This window comes from Rhinolophus sinicus, chromosome 3, assembly GCF_057876585.1.
Source record: "Rhinolophus sinicus isolate RSI-liver-muscle chromosome 3, RSI-T2T, whole genome shotgun sequence".
NCBI lineage: Eukaryota > Metazoa > Chordata > Mammalia > Chiroptera > Rhinolophidae > Rhinolophus > Rhinolophus sinicus.
In genome coordinates, this window is record NC_142503.1 from 174,158,667 (window position 1) to 174,179,998 (window position 21,332).

The 21,332-nt window shown below is 38.5% G+C and overlaps 1 protein-coding gene and 1 pseudogene across 4 annotated transcripts in view; one reads left to right on the forward strand and one right to left on the reverse strand.

Annotated features, from left to right (window-relative positions):
- Window positions 1–21,332, reverse strand: part of DCAF5 (DDB1 and CUL4 associated factor 5) — an 85,183-nt gene that overhangs the window by 58,348 nt on the left and 5,503 nt on the right. For 3 of the 4 annotated variants that reach the window (XM_019733487.3, XM_019733485.3, XM_019733486.3), the window contains exon 2: window positions 2,281–2,424. In XM_019733487.3, coding sequence (XP_019589046.1) covers window positions 2,281–2,392 — 112 coding nt within the window. In that variant the 5' untranslated portion in view covers window positions 2,393–2,424. Of the gene's footprint in view, window positions 1–2,280; window positions 2,445–21,332 lie in introns of all 4 variants that reach the window. The other variant, XM_074327301.2, reaches the window with a different exon arrangement.
- On the forward strand, window positions 5,009–7,281 carry LOC109448207 (developmental pluripotency-associated protein 2 pseudogene; annotated as a pseudogene).

Consider the following 21,332-nt stretch of genomic DNA (forward strand, 5'->3'; position numbering starts at 1 on the left):
TTAGACAATTTTAAAAAGCGTAATTGCAACTAGGTATAACATAGTAACAGTTTCCAAAATGTATTGTCCAGTGGATTATGAAAAAACAAACAAAAAAAACACACCACAAAACAAAAAAAACAACTATGGCCATTAAGGGAAAGAGTAAATGATCAAGAGCAAATCAATTCAAGCTAGCCTTTTATTTTATTTTAAGCAAAACACTCATTAACTGTGAGACCTGGAATAATATCTGTAACTTTTCTATGCCTCAGTATTTTACCTGTAAAATAGGTATAATAATTGTACCTACTTCATAAGTTTATTGTGAGGATAAAAGCACATTTGTAAAAGCATTCATTATAGGGCTGAGCACTTAATAAGCTCCCAATAAATGTCTGCTACTTTTCACATCTTCATCATCTCTTATAGCATTAAAATACGATGATTGTGTGCTTCTAAATGATACAAAAGTTTTTATTCACAACTTGCATTTTTCTTTATCCCATCAAGAAATCTAAAAATACTACATTCATGATATGTATAGTCCTGCCTTCAAATAGTTTATATAGCCAAAAAATAATAACCTGATTATGAAAATAGAGAAAGTAAAAAATTTCCCACTTGATGCTGAAAGCATAACCCATGGTCATTTAAATAGAAAGCAAAAGTAGCAGCGACCCAGGTCATCTTAAATCCCTGGCTATGAATTCTATTGTGGGTGCATACCACGTAAATCAAACCCAGACTAAGGCCTTCTGGGTAACAGGCACAGCCAAGGAGCTGGGGAGATGAGAAGAATAAGATTCTGTCCAGCCTTTGAGAAACTCACAGCCCAACTGCACACACAACTATAATAATAGTGACACAACAGGTTATCTTTTTCTACTGATATGCTTAAAATGGGGACCCATACAGGAGCCACTATTTTCTTCATGAGCAGGGTGAAAGCACATGGCAGAAGGGGAGAATGTTTTTACGGGGAAGGAGGCATTTGAACAGAAACTCAAGTAACTCAAAACTCTTACCAATGGCAGACTTAGGAGGATTGGTGAGGACAGGACAACTAATCATGACCCATGGAGGAATAGCATGAGCAAAAAGCACAAGGGCACCTAACATGACAAGTGGTTTATGGCTGGAGTACAAGATGCAGGGGGAGGGAGAGGACGCCAGAGAGGTAAACGGGTTTAGACTTTATCCTGTGGACACTGTAGGGTCAAAGGTTCACATGGGTAAAACTTTATCTTTAAAAGAAAACTTGGATATGAAATAAATTAGAAGGAGGGTTAGAGACCGGGAGCAGAAATGACAGGACACTGCAATAGTCTAGGCCAAAGATGAGAGCCTGAGTCAGGGCAGTGGGTATAGAAAGAGAACAGAGACCTAAAAGGTGAATGGGAGGCTCTTGTGTCCCGCTGGTGACTAACAGGATGTGTAAATGAAAGAAAGGCAGATGTGGGGATGACTTCCAGATTTCTATTAGGCTGAACCATGTGAAAGCGTCATTTTTGTAAGTTGAAAATGCTTTAGTGTCAGCAGTTTCTTAAACCTAATAGCTTAAATAATTGGGTGAATGGTGCTAATAACCGAGAAAGGGAATTCAGGGAATAAGAGGAAATATTTGTGCAGGGGAGGACGACTAATAATCTTGGTTTTAGAGCTGTTGCATTTCAATTGCTTTTGGAACACATAGGTAGAGATCCAGTGGGGAAATGTGCAGTACAGAAGAGAAGCCAGGGCCAGAACTTTGGTGGTCAGAAAGGAGCGTCGTGGGTGGAATCTATCATCAAGAAGCTGGCTCGAGCAAAGGCCTTCCAATTGTACCCTAACACAATGTTTTGCAGACAGGAGCCATCCATGGGTCATGACATCACTTTGAGTCACAACCTTTAAAATCTTCAAAAATGAAACCGAATAGGAAAAAAAAAATCAGAGTGTATCACACATAGTAAGGTAAAGTACTGCTTCAAATATGTGTTTCTGTGTACCAGATTGCAATGTGAAAAGTTTTCTACCAAAAAAAGAGAAACAGGGAGAGAGGGAGGGAGCGAGAGAGGGAGAAAGAGAGAAAGGGCGGGGGAGGGGGAACACAGAGGGAAGTGAAGGGAAGGGAGAGAAAGATGGATGACATTAATACTTGTGTCTAAATTGCTGTGATGCAGAGAAGGCAAGCTATGGAAAACTAGTAATTCCACAGCTCAATGAAATAAAGGAAGAAAAATAACGAGCTATTTTAGCACTCCTTTACGTAAAATCCAGTCACAGTGAATTTCCCAATGTGGAAATCTCCCTTCTCACCTCCAGAGAATACTTTGGTGTTCCCACTGTTGAAAGCCAGGCAAAAAATGTTGGAATGATGCTCTCCTTTCAGTTGTATGGGCTTGACTCTAGAGTGGATAGCTTGTTCCATGTGCCACAGCAGAACGCGGCGATCGTCTCCTCCTTGAGAGGGGAGTAAGAATCTAGGGTTAAAACAGCTGACATGTCAACGCTGACACTTGATTTTGCCAGCCTTAAATCCCATCCTTCCTAAAATTGCATCTCCCCACCTCAATGATATTCTGATGGGGCACAAAAACCTAGGATTCTACCCCCTTAACCATCAGTAGACACATGGCCTCCAGGCCACTCTTCCCCAGGAATTAAATCTTAAACATACATACGGAAATGGAAAGGGAAAATCACTGATACTGACACCCTCAAAGCCACCCTGTTTCTGACTTTCCAGAGACCCAGTTGTTTACATATTTCTTGACTTGCTACCCAAAATCCTTCCACTAATGTCTTCTTGGGTGGGATCTAACAGAACCTGAGTTGGTTTCTAGTGCCTACAACCAAAGAACTTCAAGTAACATTTGTAGCACACTAGTTCTTGATGTGATCTCACGATTCTGGGACACCATACACATGACAACTAAGGAACTGCCTGCTTGTCACCGTAGCAGGACCTAATAGAACTTGGCTCTCGTGAAGCTCAGTCCAGCTCTTTCCTCTGCGTAACTCTCAACAGTCTGAATTAAATGAGCAACATCACACTGCCTGAGCAGCTCCCAGAGAACGAGAATATGTTCTATATATTCTTTATATTTGCAGATACATTAGAAACGTCTGGAAGGATGAATAACAGACAGTTAACAGTGGTTACTACTTCCAGGAAATAAGATGAAAAGAGATGTAGGGGACATGTTGGAAGGTTTTAACTTTTACTTTATATATTTGGCACTGTTTGACTTTTTATAACAAGCCTATAGTACACACCTAATAAAAATTTAAGTTATAACAGGAGTAAACCCGGGCAGCAAACCACAGCAAGCTCTACACCCTGTCTTGCCTCCTCCATTCAATACAACAGCCGCAAATTACAGCACATCCACACAAGACACACCATGCACCATTAAACCAGTAGATCTATGAGACCTGACTTGTAAAGACGTCCAAAGGTCTTTGTTAAGGGGAACAGGAGCTGTAAATCAGTTTGCGTACCAACATCCACTCACGGAAAACAATTTGTTTAAAAGCTCCATGACAGCAGGAACCTTGTCAGTTTTGTTCACTGAAGGTCTCCAGTACCTTAATGAGGGCCCCAAAGTGCAGACACTGAAGGAAATTATGGTTATACTTGCACATCTGTGCTTTTATTTGTATATCTGGATGGCAACAAAAGAAGCTGTTTATAATGGACCATATATATATATATATATATATATATATATACACACACACATGTCATATTATATACATATTATATATAACATAAAATTTACCACTTTAACTATCTTTAAGTGGCATTACATATATTTGCACGGTTGTACCACCATCACCACTATCCATCTCCAGAACTTTCACATCATTCTAAACCAAAACTCTGTACCCAGTAAACAGTAACCATCCTTTGTCCCCGGGAACTACCGTTCTATTTTCTGCTTCTATGAATCTGACTGTTCCATAAAGAGTCCAGCAATGTACAAAACTGATAATGGCTTATTATCTACAATATACAAAGAATTCCTACAAATTAATTTTGAAAACCACTAGAAAAGGGGCAAAGATGACAACTCACAGAAGAAGAAACCCAAATAGTCAATAGCTACAGAGGATCTCAATCTCTGTAATAATCAGGAAATGTAAATAATTTAGATCCGTTCTTACAAAGTGGCATGAGAAAATATACAAGAATGTTCACTGCATCATTGCTCCTAATAGCAAAAAAATGTAGACAACATAAATATCCATCAATATATAACTGATAAATTCCATTGGAATACAAATGAAATCTAAACCCAATGGCACACCATGTAGCAATTAAAATGAACTAGAGATACATGTACCAACATTAATAAATCTTAAAAACCTAATGGTAAGCAATAAAAGCACATTTCATAAGGATATATAAGGGATAATATTAAGTATCTATTTTTAAATATACAAAAAAACACGTATATTATTTATGGATAAACACACATATAATACATAAAAGGAGACTTCAATTGTTAACTGTGAAGTTTTGTTTCTTTAAAAAAAATAATGGACTGGAAAGTAAATTTAACAAATAGTCAACATTTTGTCAAATCTGATTAATATCTACCTTTATGTTTAAATACTTAATGATATTAAGGAAATATTGTTATATCTCTTAAGTATAATAACAGCATCATGATTATGTTAAAAAGAAAAAGGTCTTTATCAATTAGGGATGCATATTAAAGTGGATGAAATGGTGGATGTCTGGAATTTCCTTTATACTATTGCAGAAAAAAAGGTAGTGGGGAAAGGTGATTAATACAGTATTATTGTAGATGGGTACGCTACCACAATTGTTGTAGATGGGTATAATTTGGTGAATGCTTGAATATCTCCATAAACTAAAATATATTGATGTTTTATTTAACATTCATGATAGAAAGAGAAAACATGACTGTCCAGGATGTGCTAGGACCTTCATGGCACATACATATAACCGAGGGCACTTCGATATTTATTCACTAAGACCTATGCCAGGCAGCACCTCCTTGAACTGGAACAGCTTCTAAAAAGTTTAATAAAAAGGTTATATAGAGGTTAAAAGGAGTAAACTGGAGGGAACCTAAACTGTGCTGGTTTGCTGTTCTCTGAGTGTTCCTGGGAATGGCGAATTCAAATGTTGATAGCAGCGAAAAGGATTACTTTGAGGTTGAATTAGAGGAAGAAAGTGTGATTCTCACATTGGTTTCGGTTAGTGAGGAATCTAATGAAGAACATCAAATGGAACCAAGCCTTTCTTCAATCTCAGAAGCCAACCTGAAGATTCCTAGGACAGATGATGAAGTTTATCTTCCTCAAACGAGTGAACAGTTCAAAGCTTGTCCAAAACCAATGCTCCCCTTGCCAACCATTTTGCCTTCAATTAATAAAGTGCATTGGGACCCTTTGCGGAACTGGTGCCAACAATTTAATTTGAGTACCGATGGCAAGAAAATAGACGTTTATCTGAGGCTCAAGGAACTTGCTTACTCTGAAGAAAAACAAAACATTCCTGAAATACTACAGGAGGCCACACTGCAGTCAAGTTCAAACAAATGCAAGATGGTGACCAAGAAGGCAAGGAGTAAAAAAAGTTGTAAGATGAGTGAGAGAGAGCAAATGACCAATAGCGTTGAAGTGGTAACTTCAGCTCAGGGAAGCCATGTTGGCAGCATGGATGAGATTTGCTGCAAGAGCCGCTCAACCTAAGGCTGTGAATTCATGTCCCATTCCTAGTTCTGCTGAGAACTTTCTGCTGCAACCCTCTGGTGTCAGGTGGTGTGTGGTCCATGGCAGACAGAGAGGGTTGGGTTCGCCTGCAGCTCTATGCAGGTCAGGCGTGGGTGCCTGAGCCTCCTAAGAAGATGACCTCTCTCTTCCTGTTACCGGCCTGCACTTTCCCATACATACCCAGACCTAGAAGATAATACGTTATGCCCTGATTGTGTGAAGAGCTGATGGGCAGATTACTCAGGAACTTCAGAAGTGGATTTCTTATTTTATTGGAATAAGAGGATGATGGAAAGATGAACTACAATGAAGAAGTAGAAGCAACCTGGTTTGAACACAGCCACATCATTCCTTTGGATAGGCCATGTCTTAATAAAGAATAAATGGTGGATAGATAGCTCACACACACAAAAAAGGTTATCTATACCTAGGCACTCAAAGTCTCAACCAAAGGATATTGCCCATCACCCAGACAGCATTATATTTAATATTCATTCTAGGCATTTATAAGATGATTTAATTTTGCCAAATAGTTATTAATTGAAAATGCATGGTAATTGTAGAGTGCATTGAATGCCTTGGGATCATTTAAATGGAGTGTCCTTAGCAACTAACATGATGATGACAGCCCATGTTCATGGAGATTGGAATCACCGAGGCAGAAAGGATCACTGTGGCAAGGCCTGCTTCTCCTTTGCCCTCAGGATTAGTGTCAGAAGACATAAGGTGAATATCTCTCCCACATTTCCTTAGGCAAGGTATTAAGAGCCCTGTGCAAAGACAATGCTTTTCAACCATGTGTTGGCAAAAAACACAATGGGTGCAAACTGAAGTATAATCTGAAATTGTTGGGCTTGGGCTGCTTTGAAACCAGTACAGGGAACAAAACAGCTGTGTCCAAATCTCTGCTCTCACAAAGCAAAGGAGGGCAGGTGAAGCAAGGATAAATCATTCAGAACATGAAAAAAGCTCTATAGCTCTGTCTCTGTGAATCACTGGGTCAGTTCAATGAAAGCAGAGATTTATTGTATAGTTCCACATACAGACTGCCTGATTTGCAAATAATCCCAGCAAAGAGTAAGACTCTTTCAGCCAGCTGGGTGAACCTGGTAGGTGGGTGCTTGTGGGGTCGGGCCCAGCCTCTTGGGCACCTCAGGGGAAGCACAGGGACCTCCTAAGAAAGCAAGGCCTTTCTCCTCAGCACCAGTGCCAGGCAAGGGACAAGCCTGGTTTCCTCACAAACAACTTAGCTTCATCCCATCTGAGAACCCCAAGAGAACACAGCTATTCTGATGCTGGTCATTTAGGGTTCATTTAATTCTGCCCCAAACTCACCAATTCATCCTAAAACATACTACCACCACAGTGTGACAGCAGCTTTGTGGTTACAGAAATCTTTTATATTTAAAGAGTACTCTTTTCCAATGCATTCATGAGTTATAAGCAGAAACTACGCAGGTCCTCACTCCACTGTAACAAAAGTAATTACTATTTAGCATTCTTCTTATTTCATAGCCCAGAAAAGCTGAAGCACGGAAGAAAAGAATTTGCCATGGATTTCCTCAGAAAGTCAGCCAAGCACCGGACAAAACTGAGAGAACACTCTGAAATCAAATGCTCCAGCAGCACAACATTGTTTGAAGAGTAAAAACTACAACATTTAAACGTGCATCAACAGAAGTCTGGTTAAAATGATTGTTCAGTGAAATAAGCGAGACAAAAGGACAAATACTGTATGATTACACTTACGAGGTACCTCGAGTAGTCAAGTTCCTAGTGACAGAAAGTAGAATGGTGGCTGCCAGGGGCTGAGGAGAGGGACAATGGGGAGTTGTTTAATGGGTGCAGTGTTTCAGTTTTGCAAGATGAAAAGTTCTGGAGATGGATGGTGGTGATGGTTGCACACAGTGTGAATGTACGTAATGCCACTGAACTGTACACTTTAACATGGTTAAAATGGCAAATTTTGTGTTATGTATATTTTACGACAATAAAAAATGCAGAAAACATATTGTTCATAGATGTTATATTATGCAGTCTCCTCTCCCCCCAATAAAGCATAAGGCAGCTCTGTCTGTACTGACATGGAATTATCACTAAGATATAAAGTGTTAGTGACTGTATCAACTATTCAGAACATTATTTTCTTTAAAAAAATGGGACAACGGGATTAGGTCCATTGTGGATTTCATCTCTGACAGGCAGCAAGGGCGGTACTACATAAAGGTACAGGAGTGGAGGCTCTGTAATAAGTGTCTGGATTCAAATCCTGGTTTTACCATCCAGGTGTCCTTAAGTGAGTTATTCTAGTTCTCTCGTTCAATTTTATGACTGTAAAATGAAGAAACACCAACCATCTCCCAGGGTTGTTGTGTGTATTAAGCGAGATAATACATATAAAAGCACTTAGCCCAGTATGTATACGAGTTTACACACCCTTCAAAACACCTTAGTTTCTCTTAGGTATCATTTGCCCTAATCTTTCAAACTCTTATTTTAGGTAGCGTTAAGTGTATGAATAGCATGACATATTTTAATAAAACAAAAATATACACAAATCGATACATGGGAGGACAGATGCAAAATGGTTAACAGAGGTTACCCTCTTGGAACAGCAATTTTCCTTAATATCCTTTTTATATTGCTAGCTCTGTTTTCTTTTAACCTGCTAAGACTAAAGGAAAATCATTCAGCCTTGCTTTCTTCTCAGCCCATTTATTCCTGCTTCTCCGTGTGTGAAATCATCATCTGTGAAGTCAAACCTCCTTTTGTGTGGACACACCTCTCCTGAGCCTAAGAGGGAAGCATCGAGATACAGAGGCAGAGCCTGTGCTACGCAGCCCAGCTACAGCAGTGAATGAGAAATAAGTCTGTTGTGTTATTTTTCCAAAGGTGAAAATAATTAACATTTGTATAGAAGTTCACTCATATCCATCTTTGCGTATGAGGTAGAGTATATAGACCCTTTTTCCAGATAAGTATTGGAGAGCCACCATGACTTGCTGCTAATCCAAGGAGCTAGGCCTGGAAACGAACACCAAGTTGTACCCCTCTAGCAAAGTGCAGAGGCCAGAATACTCCTTACGATTCCAAGTGAGGATGTTCCACAGCTTTACACAAGGAAGAACAGCATTTTCCAGTTTGTCTCCAATTTTAATTCCTGGAGATGCCTAGCACTTTGTTGGCTTTTTATTTATTTAACTGCAGAGTGTCACGGCAGTAAGTACATTCACGTCTTCACATGGTTGTGCAACCACCATCATTCATCTCCAAAACCTTTTCACCTTCCCAAAGTGAAATTCTGTACTCATTAAATAACAATTCTCCATTCCCACCTTCCTCCCCTTCTTGCCAACCACCATTCTACGTCTAGAGACACCATTTCTGGCTCTACGAATCTGGCTACTCTAGGAACTTCACATGAATGGACTCACACAATATGTGTCCATTTATGACTGGCATATTTCATTTAGCATAATATCTTCAAGGTTCATCCATGCTGTAGTATGTGCCAGAATTTCATTCCTTTTTAAGATTCAATAGTATTCAATTGCACATATATACCACATTTTGTTACCCACTCATCTGTTGATGGATACTTAGGTTGCTCCCACCTTTTGGCTATTGTGAATAATGCTATTATGAATGTGGGTGTACAAAGATCTGTTCGAGCCTTGCTTTCAATTCCTTTGGGTATTTACCCAAAAATGAAATTCCTGGATCATATGTTAATTCAATGTCTAATTTTCTTAGGAACTGCCACATTGTTTTCCACAGTGGCTGTGCCATTTTACATTCTCATCAGCAATGTATAAAGGTTCCCATTTCTCTACATCCTCACCAACACTCATTATTATTTTTTATAATAGCTATCCTAATGGGCATGAAAGGTTTGCTGGCCTTTTTGTCCTTCAAATAACCTAAAATGACTCTCAAGTCCTTATTGAATATCTTGGAGCACATCACTCAACAAGCAGTCTGTTCTTTTTCTTTATTATTTTATACTTAGCTACTCTGAAATTCAGTTACCACTTTTCTACTCACTTCACCCAGACAAAAACAGCTGCCTGCAGTTTACCCCCATTGGTTTGACATTTCACTACCAGAAGGAACTAATGTCATACATAAATTTGGGATATTTATATGCATTCTCTCCTCAAATGACTTACAAAAACATTAAGAGAACTAATCTCTACTTGCCCATGCCGGCCACTTCTGCAATTAGATTTTAGAGGCAGATGTAGCATGAGGCGGCACAGCATTCAAAACCACAGGCTTAGGACACAGGTGTTTAGGTTCAACTCTCATACTAGCTGTGCACCTTTAAGCAGGTTACGTAATCTCTCTAAATTGTATCCTCATCTGCAAAACGGAAAAAATAACTCTACCTATTTTATAGTGTTATGTTGGGATTAATTAGCTAGATCTGTGTGAAGGCGTGGCCCATCACCTGTGACACAGTAGAGCTAAATAAATGTTAGCTAATTATTATGCTATTTGAACTCTAACAACAATAGCTAACATCAGCTAAATTTACTCTGGGCCAGGGACTATCCTAAGGGTTTTACATGCACTGGGCTCTTCTAACCATTTTAACCACCTATGAAGCAGGTATTATCCTTATTATCCAGATGAAACTACAGAAAATCTAAATAACCTGAAGGTACAGTGACACGAGTGCAAATTGGCATCCAAATCCAGGTAATCTGGCTCCAGAAACTGCTCCTTACCACCATACAACCCAGCCTCTCAAACACAACGGGGACTAAGCAGCAAAGCCAATGAGTGAAAGCTGCCAGATTAAAGGGCAGACTGAAGAATACACAACCCTTTATAAAGGACAAGACACTATTCAGTTCTAGCATGTTATTGTCATAAAGGAATGCAGGTTTGATGTCAATTTTCCCAATTTTTCAAGAGAAGACAGACAGCAACTTGATTTTTGTAGGCTGAATGCAGGCTTCAGTAAAGGCTATGTTTGGCCCACGGATAAGTTAAGGGTGGGTGATTTGCCCAAGGTCACAAAACTAGGGTCCAATGGCACTCACTAAATCAGGGAAGTGCAGGCAAGTACGGAGAGATACAATGAGGTTGTGTTATAGGAATTTTGCTCTTCACTACAGAAGTAGCCCCAGGAAGGATAATACCTACAGGCATTAACTTCTGCTGATACCCTTCCCTTACCTATTACTCTTGTTCTGAAAGCTGAATACACTTATATATCTATTATCTCATTTTTCCACATCTTTAATTAGGTAAGCAGGGCATAAACATTGTCTCCATTTTAAAGATGTGAAAAGTGAGGCACTGGCTTGCCTCAATGATGGAAGCCTTGACTCCTAACTTAAAAAACTTTACATTAAATGGGAAGTAGGAATTAAAGCAGCAGCAACACCCTAACTAGACAGCTAGGACCCCATGAAATAAAACAGTTTCTCTAAAATCAGGTGACTGGTCGCAGTGAAATTTAACAGAGCTAAGGTTTTTTAATCCTAAACTAGCCCACCAATACCTAGACAATGTCTAATTCCTGAGCAGAAATAAAGAAAGGAATCCACAAATATCTTACACCAGAATCACAGAGTGGAGTTGGAAGACGCCCAAGAGAAGAAACTGAGGCACAAAAAGGTAAACTCACCTATCTAAGAGCACATCACCAGTTGGAGGCAAAGTGGAATTCAAATCCAAGAAGTCTGATTCTAAAGCTCCTGCTCTTCCTGAAGTGTGGTAAGCAGAGACCACTGGATGATTTCAGACAACAGAGCAGTGGTTTTAACAATTATGTATTTTAATGTGTATTGGGGGGGGAAACTAGTACATAAAACCCATGATTTGGGGGTGGAGAACGGGAGGAAAAGGTAAAGGGGAACACGAGTTTCAAACTTCTAGTCATAAAATAAATGAGACACAGAGATGCAGTGCACAGCACAAGGAGTATAGTCAGTAATATCGTGATAAGTTTACATGGTGACGGATGGTTGCTAGACTTAGTGTGGCGATCACATTGTAAAGTATATAAATGTCAAACCACTATGTTGTACACTGGAAACTAATACATGTCGACTATACTTCAATCAAAAATTTTAAAAACTATTATTTCAGACATTATATAATATTGTTTCCTTTCAAACTAGAAAAAATGTTAAGTAATAGCACAGGTGCTACCCCTTAAATACGACAAAACTCAAATAGGTGCAGCTCAAACTTGTGAAATTTAAAGAACAGTTTACTAGGAACCTTTACTACCTAGCACTCTAAGGGAGGACCTCTAAATCTGAGGCTGATATTTGATACATACCCAAATGCAAACAGGGTAACTAGGGATTAATCTCAAAAAGATATTACCTAGGCGAATGTGACTATATTAACAAAGGAAGTTACAACCTAAGCAGTTGTGCGTGATCAGCCTGAAGAAAGACTACAAAATGACCAAAACTAAGGTAAAAATATTCAGACTCACTAACAATCAAGACCAGTTACATGAGAGTTGAAGCAATAATAAATTGTTGAATGATACCATTTTTCACATACTGACTGAACTGGCCAAGATTAAGATTAAATGATGCCCAGAAACAGCCATGACACAGTGTCACAAGAAATTGTCCAAGTAGAAATTAGTTAATTCAACCATTTTGGAAGGCAAACACCGGGGGTGCCAAAAAAATGTATCCACATTTTAAGAGATATTATCTATGTATTATTTTTTGAAGTTGGATTGAATTATGGTAGCAATGTGTAGTGTGACGTTCGCTCAAAAGATGGCGTTAAATGAATGAGAACATCACCACGCAATGGGCAGGACAGTCAAAGAAAATGGTGGAAGCACGGTGGTTGTTCAAGGAGTGCAAGACCATTTTGGGGTGGTATTTGAAATTCGACAACGTTGTGGAAGTACAACGACCATGGAGGCGTGAGTGTGGAGAACCTCCAACACGCCTAACCACTGCACGCATCCGTGGTAAGTCTGAGACGCACGGTGCTGTGTGCGATGTGCACAAGGGAAGACCCGGGAGGCCTCGCTCAGCAACGAGTCCTGCTGCTTCTGCTGTGGTGCTGGGACAGTCTACATGCTCGCCACGGAAGTCTAAGTCTACCAAACAGTGTTCGCCATAATCAGAAAGGTCTGGATGCTGATGGTAACCACTTTGAGCACCTCTTGTAAATGCAGAAGTCAAACGTGACTTGTATTCATCTTTTGTTATTGGTATATATTGAGTATTACAATTTTAATAGTTTTCCTTTCTTAAAATGTGTATATATTTTTTTGGCACCCTCTGTATATACCAAATATATTTTATAAATAGTATAAAAAAACATTTATGCCCTTTGACCCAGAATCCCATTCCTACAATTCTAAGGTAAAAAAACAAATTTTCACTAAGGTTTAGCTACAAGAATTGTGATAAAAGTAAAAAATAAATAGAATAAGGGAACTGGTTAACTTCTGATATAGGCCCTTGACAGGATATCATGCTTTAGAACAGTTGTTCTCAAAGGATGTCCCATGAACCCAAGGAGCGCTGCAAGGTCGAAACTATTTTCACAATAACACTATAATGTTATTTGCTTTCTTCACTGTGTTCATATTGCACTGATGGTGCAAAAACAATGGTGGTTTGTAAAACTACTGGTGTCATAGTGCTAATCAGAGCAGTACAACAAACTATACTAGTCTTTAGTGTATCCTTTAACTGCCACTTGCTGGTAGTAAAAAACAAATGTCAGTTTAACTTAGGAATGTCCTGGATGAAGCTGTAAAAATAATTTCATCAAATTTCAACCAACTGGAGTACACATCTTAATACTCTGTATGATAAAATGGGAAGTACACATAAAGCACTTCCACTGAGCAGCAAAGAACAACTGTTATTTTGTGGAGCATGTGTGTGATGGTTTGCATTGTGAGCTGAACTGGCTGCTCTTTTCATGGAATACCATTTTTACTTGAAACAACTGACAAACTATGGCTCTTCAGACTTGGGTATTTGGTGGATAATTTCTCAAAAACAAATAGGATGAACTTGTCACTTCAAGGAAAACAACTGGCAGTATTTGCAGCCAATGATATAAAATTCAAGCTCTCAAGTGAAAACAAGAATTTTGAAAAATTTGTATTCACCACAGTGAGAGCGGTCATTTCCCAATACTTAAAGACTTTTCTGATGACATTGGTGGTGATATTAACAAATATGATTCCTTAAAATATATAATAAAACATGTTAAGATTTGGAAAATCTGCGTAAGTCAGTGAATGAATATTTCCAAATGATCAATGCATGATATTATTAAACAATGCATGGGTCTCTTCTAACCGTTTTAACAACCCCATGAAGCAGGTATTATCCTTATTATCCAGATGAAACTACAGAAAAGCTAAACAACCTGAAGGTACAGTGACCAAGAGTACAAACTGGGATCCAAATCCAGGTAATCTGGCTCCAGAGACTGCTCCTTACCACCATATAACCCAGCCTCTCAAATACAATGGGGACTAAACAGCAAAGCAAATGAGTGAAAGCTGCCAGATTAAACTGGCAGACTGAAGAATACACAACCCCCACTCTCCCCCCCTCCTAAAAAAAAGAATACACAACCCTTTATAAAGGACAAGCCACTTCTCAGCTCCAGCCAGCTATTGCCATAGAGAAATGTAGGTTCCAAGTTGCCCAATGTTCCATTTTTTCAAGAGAAACCAGCAAACTGAGGGGAAAGCTTTAAAGGCAGACTAATGGATTTTAATGGAATAGACTATAAAAACTTTTCTGATATGATTTCAGATTCTACACTGCAATTATTCTTTAAGAAACTCCTACTTGTTGAGTTTTGATAGAGTACCAAGAAGAATATACACAGTTATTCAATAAGGCACTAAAACACTCTTCCTCTTTTCTAACTGCATATCTGTGTAAGGCTTACTTTCCATCGTATACATCAGCTAAACCAGTATTTCACAACAGATTAAATGTAAATGTCTTCCTAATGTGTACTATGACATTGAAGAGATTTGGAAAAACTTAACAATGCTACTCTTCTCACTATTTTTTTATTCTGGAAAAGTTATTTCTAATTAAAATATTATGTTAATATAAAGACTATTGCTATTCTTCAATAAATCAATTTAACTTTCTCAGATTTAAATTCTAATACAATAAAAATCAATAAATATGACCTACATAAACTGAAATTCTTTGAGGTCCTCAATGATTTTTAAGAATGTAAAGAGGTCCTGAGACTAGAGTTTGAGAAGTTTTGCTTTAGAACAGTGGTTCTCAACGAGGATGATTTTGCCCCCTAGGGTAATGTCCAGAGAAATTTTCGGTTGTCACAACTGGCGAGATGCTTCTGGCATATACTGGTTAGAGGCCAGAAATGCTAACATCCTGCAATGCACGGGACAGCCCCCATAGCAAATTATCCAGCCCAAAATGTAAATACTGTTGAGGTTGAGAAACCCTGCTTTTCAATGACATATGAAAAACTGTTAATATTATGTAAGTAAAAGTTACAGAACAGCAGAGATGGCCTAATTCCAATTTTGTTTTTGAAATATGTACATATGCATATGAAAACACTAAAATATGTCCCAGGTGTCCAAAATGGTCATCCTGAGTAAGTGGAATACTTCTTTAAATATGTCTTCATTTACCAAGTTTCCTATAACTAGTACATATTTTTAAAATTTATGAATAAGTGGGAAGCCTGTCTTTTAAGTGCTATATGCTGATGATTTGTATGATTCAACAGGAAATTCTCAGTAGTAAAGTATGGAATTAGTGAAATGTCAAAGAACAAAAAGCTCCTCATGCAGAGCTAGAGGAACGCAGATTCTTAGGGCCTCCACATCAGTAAGGCTTTACAAGGAACTTACTGAGGCAGTGGGTGATAAATGTCCAGACCACAGCGTGTCTCTATGTCCAGTCCCTCTTCTTTTGCCCTAGACAACTAACCTGGACAATATGCTCCCTGATTATACCACAGATACACTTCACTCATTCTGTGTAGTTTCTGATTTGTTAGTGTTTGTTCAATTAAGAACACTGCCTGCCTGACTTTCGCAAAATTCCTTGCATAAGGAACATTAACAACACAATAAAGCCTTCTTTTCTCTTTATGGGCAATTCTAAAAAGGTTGAACCAATGTGGACCCCAATGCTTTCCTGGTCCTTCTAGGAAGGCACACAACAATACCCACCCTCAAGCAGGTATAAGCAGAGATGTCGACTCTGAAACTAAATCAAGGGCTGCTTGAAGCTGGTTGCCAAACTTCAGTTGTCTCTTGCCAGTACGTCTAAGGCAAAACACATGCCTCAGCCATCTATGGCAGCAACTGATAAGATATCTGCACTAGGCCATCAAACATGGTTCAAGCATCTACAAAAAAAGAAACATTACAATCTTCTGAGGCTCCAATTAGTCACTTGGCCTTAAGTAGTAACACAAAAGATACAACTGGAATTTAGATATAAGACTTGAATGGAAATTCAGCATGAGGGAAATTGTGTAACAAGATTTTGACAGGCATCTGGATTTGCAAAAAATTCCTCCTCCTGAGTAATGTTCTTAGAAGGAAACAGACTCTCCAAAGTAAGGAAGTATAGGCAGGCTAAGAATTACAACTGGAGACCCAGCCAGAGTGGCCCTCTGCCTCCACCCTGGAAAATCTCTACTTACTCATCTGTAACATAATGGGGCACCACCAACTTAATCAAAACAACCATGTTCAGGGATAATGAAACCGCCTATAGAACGTACTGTACCGGCCAAGTAAGCCACCTACAGAGTTTAACACTTTTGAGTAATTCGTTTACAAACGCTGAACCCCATGACTTTCCCTGCTGGGGGACCAGGCCAGAAGACCCTATTTTAATCCTGATTTACTACTTACAAGTAGTGAGCTGCTGGGCAAATCACTTTACCTCTTTGCTCCTTGTGTCCTTTTATGTAAAATTAATGGCTTCAGTTAGATGATCATTAGTCATTTCCAGCAATAAAAGCCTATGACTCTACAGAGACAGAACATCAGTAGCGTAAGATCACAAGTGAGAATGGTGAAATCAGGACTCTACCCAGATCTCTTAAACTTCTTTATTGATGACATTCCACAACATGAAAGATATTCTAGAGCCAACTGGCCATACACCTGAAAAACTACAATTCCTGAAAACCATTCTCAGGGCCAATCTATACATTTGAGGGGTCCAACTTTTACTTCAATGTGTTCTAGTGCTGGACAGATACTCCACAAAACTAAGCCTGTAGGATGGTTTTAATATGAATATTATACCCACTTTTAGTTAAAAATACCTCAGGAAAAAAATCCCCACTCAATGGAGAATCATTCCTCAAAAAGCCTTTCCTCAAAATCAACTCTGCAAAAAACAGTACCCCACAGGAAAACTTAAGAAAATAAAAAAGAATGTACAAGTGAACAGCAGAACGACAGCTATAAGAGAAGGTATGTCGAAAGGAAGGGGTAATTAGCCTTTGGACTTAACATTTTCCAACAGTCATAGCCTCCCCCCACCCCACCCCCAACCCCTTTCTAATAAGAAGACAAGGAGGGGACAAATAACTAACCAATCGCTTGCCTCTTAGGCGCAATCCAGTACCTCAAAGGTGGCAGCTAACAGCCTGGACACAGCGAGCACGGAAGTAGGAGGCTTTCCCACCAGGGGCATTCAGTGGTGACTGGGAGGAGTGAAGAGACTAGGGCTTTGGTCTCGCCTGAGCACCAGACAGCTCTGATGAGTAGGAGTAAGTGGCCATAGACTAATCATTCAAACTAGGACCTTTTCAAGAATTGAAAGGAGCACTAATAATTGTACTCAGACAATGGGGAAATTGGGACAGTCCCAAGTACACCAGGATATATAGTCACTTTACTGATAAAGGACCCCAGCAGGCAGCAAGGCAGGCAGAAGACCTACAGAGTTACCTTATCAACCATATAAAGTAATCTTACCTCACCTTATCAACTGGCAGGAGGCCCAGCAGAGGTAACAGGAAAGATGGGAATCTGCCTTTCCACCACCATCATCTCTGCTACTGGGATCTATTATAAACCTGTCACTGTCCTCAAATGCCACTTTCTCGTTGATTCCTACATGCCTCAGCCCTGGAATATAACTTCTATTTTAAAATTGGCCCCAATAGGAAGAATGGTACTCAGAGCACATACACTTCTCTTCATTTCCGTGCATATCAACTCTGTATCCTGACAGGTACATGATAGAATCTCGTATCCAACACTGCAAAGTACAAGGAGTGAGGAAGGCGGCAAGGAAAGTGTGAATATGAAGACATGGGAAGAGCAGACAACTAAAGTGACAAACTACTATTGTCACGTCTTTCCCTAAATCCTTGACTTAGGAAAATTGATGTAAAGAGCAAGTGGAATCCAAGACCAGAACATGCAGAGCAACTCTCCTTGTTCACCCAATCAGTGAATAACCTTGGGAATGAAATGCCTTCATTTTCACAAGCAGAGTTAAAGATGCTGGTGACAGAAGTACATTTTACTTGCAAGAATACAAGTTCATTAAGGATCAAACACGCTTATCATCTGGTTTAGGAGTCATACTTTCCTTTATGATACTGTGTCTGTGGAAAAGTGCTTACAAATTGCTCAGCAGTGAGTGCTCTCTGGGTAAATAATCCCATGTTATGTTGTTTAAACCTTCTTCCAAAAAGCACTTTATTCTGAACCACATTATTCATCTGTGCCCCAGGCATAGATATTTTTCTCCCCATGTATAATTAGGAAGAAACATACATATTTCTGTTGGCTGAAATCAGCCAAACGTACTCAATCAGCAAGCTTTCGGCAAATACTGAACTCAACTACAGGCTCAGTAAGTACATATATATTGTATTTTAGCTGGGCGAATGGAGAAGAGGAACCAACCTGGGAACCAGAATATATTTACCCCCTACTTAGACTAAAGCAGGTGACTTAAATCAGTGGAAAGTTAGTCACATAGTTTATGTAAGCAAGCATGGAACACACCAAGTGTAAAAGGGAGACTTTAAATCACTGCCAAGACCAAAATCCAGGTGAAGTGACTCCTAGCACCGAGAGAGAGGTCTGCTTGAGGGGTGAGTATTATAGCTAAGACCTGAACAGCACTCACTGGCTCCAAGCCACTGAGCCTTCCCCCCAGCCTCACCCCATTCCTCTGTTTACACATAAAGGGGTAAAAAGCAGTTAGCAAAGTATCAGTGATAGCATCAAGAGATGAGAATGTAGGAAAAAAGTCAAGTCCTTTTGAAATGTACATAACATTCTAAACATTTCAGAGCAAATAGCAGCATGCCTTAGAGCTCCTGCAGCCCAGGCTATAATGCAGCTCCACCACAAACTACAGGAGCTTTCACATGGCACAGAACTTCTCTGGCCTCAGTTTTCTCATACATAAAATAAGAATAGTACTATCTCTATCGTAGGAAAGACGCTTTTAAGTATTAGAGGTGGTCATGTCTGTAAATGCACCTGACATATATGAAACTCCCCCAAATAGTATTTGATAACTGAATAACATGATCAAATATTAGCTATTTTACGGTTAAACATTTCTTTTTATAAAAGCAATGTCTCAGTTGAATGTCAGGTGAGGTATTCCTGCTTAATTTGGTGGACACTGGGGAGCACTGTAGATTTTTGAGGGATCAGCGGGGAACGTGAGAAAATGAGAGCTAGGTTTTAGGAAACTTACAGCATGTTGGCTGTGGTGAGTAGTAAGTATTAAAATTGAAAAGAACAAAACCTTGGGAACCAAATTTTCTACAAAGACCAAGGTAATAGGCCAAGATAATAGAAATCTTGTTTTAATCCCTAGAATTATTTCACTTCATTTTAACCAGAAACCATGTATTGTAATATCTATTTTTTTCCACTAATGCCCTACCTGTTCTCTGCATTTATAGAAACCTCGGCAGTCATTTATCAATGTCCTGTCTTGATTCTTTGGCACTTAGTTATGACAATTAATATAAAACCTTCAAATCCCTTGTCTTTTTAGATTACAGGTTACCTGGCTATTTTCCAAGTGGCAAACAAAACATCCCAAGTGCTTAGCAGAGGGCCTGGTACACATTACATGCTAAATAAATGTTAAAAATAATTCTTATAGTAATTATTAAGATTAAAGAGGCATACATAGTATGTTCTCATTAAATACTTTTAATGAATAAAATAAACGTAAGATACTTCTGTGAAAACAAGTTAACGTTACAGCAAAACACAGAAACACAATTTATTATCTACAAGGAGCAACTAGAGTTGTATATGTGCTCAGAAACTGCTAACATTCAGCTTTTAATTCTTTAGAAAACATCCAGGAAAAACTGGCCTGCCCTATAAGAAAAGGGAAAGAAAAATATAAAAAGGCAACTTAAAGAGCACCTGCCTGGGAGCAATAAACCATATTGCCAAAGACTAACTGGGCAGCTCTGGACAACTCACTTTTCTTTTTCTCCACTTCAATGAGGAAGAAAAGATAAAAAAAAAAAAAAAAAAAAAAAAAAAAGGTTACCAAATGCAATAATTTCCACACTTCAGTCTTGATCACCTTTTGATTTTTGCTTTATACACATAATATATTCACCATTATTTTTCTTTAAATTGACTTTTTAGAATTTAACCTAACCTTAAGCAATAAATCTATTAAAAATATTTTATACATGCTAGTTAACTTTTCTAACGCTATAAAAAATGTACCGTGTTTCCCCTGAAAATAAGACCTATCTGGACCATAAGCTCTAATGCGTCTTTTGGAGCAAAAATTAATATAAGTCCCGGTCTTATATTACATAAGACCCGGTATTATATTACATTATATTATATTACCAGGTGTTATATTATATTCTATTATACCTGGTCTTATATTAACATAAGACCAGTTCTTATATTAATTTTTGCTCCAAAAGATGCATTAGAGCTGATGGTCCGGCTAGGTCTTATTTTCAGGGAAACACGGTAACTACTAAAATTTAAATATTCATTCAAAGATCACCTAAAATCAGCTTACATGTCCACACTTTAGCAAATAGTAACCTAACCCTTACAATTTAAAATAAAAGAAATTTAAAGGACAGAGAATTAAGTATAAAAGAAATGTAATTTCATATTATCACAATAACCTAAGGGTTAATCCTAACAGATTGACATTCAGTTCTTTAATTATAAGAAACAATATAATGTGGGGCACCAAAAATTGAAAACAGAATTGATTCCTTCTTAACCTACATAATCTTCATTTGAATTAGGATTTTAGTTCCTTTACCTTAAGTCTTTAATTCCACCCTTGAGTTTATAAATTCAGACTTAAACAATAAAAAAAGCAATTACTTCTTTCTTAAAACCATGAAAAAGAAAGATTAAAATTAGACACTGTTTATTAGCAATGTTAAGTGCTTAATGCATGAGAAAATAAATGCATCCACTTCTTAAATCAGAATTCAGAAAGCAGTATCCATTTGTGTCTCAGGTTTTACTGGTCAATAAAGTTTCCCTGATCTAAATGATTCCAACTGTACTTGACAAGCAAACCTATCAATTATCAGTAAATGAGCACACGCTTGCAAGTGGGCTGACCCGTCCTTTCAATGCGGTAACTGAGGGC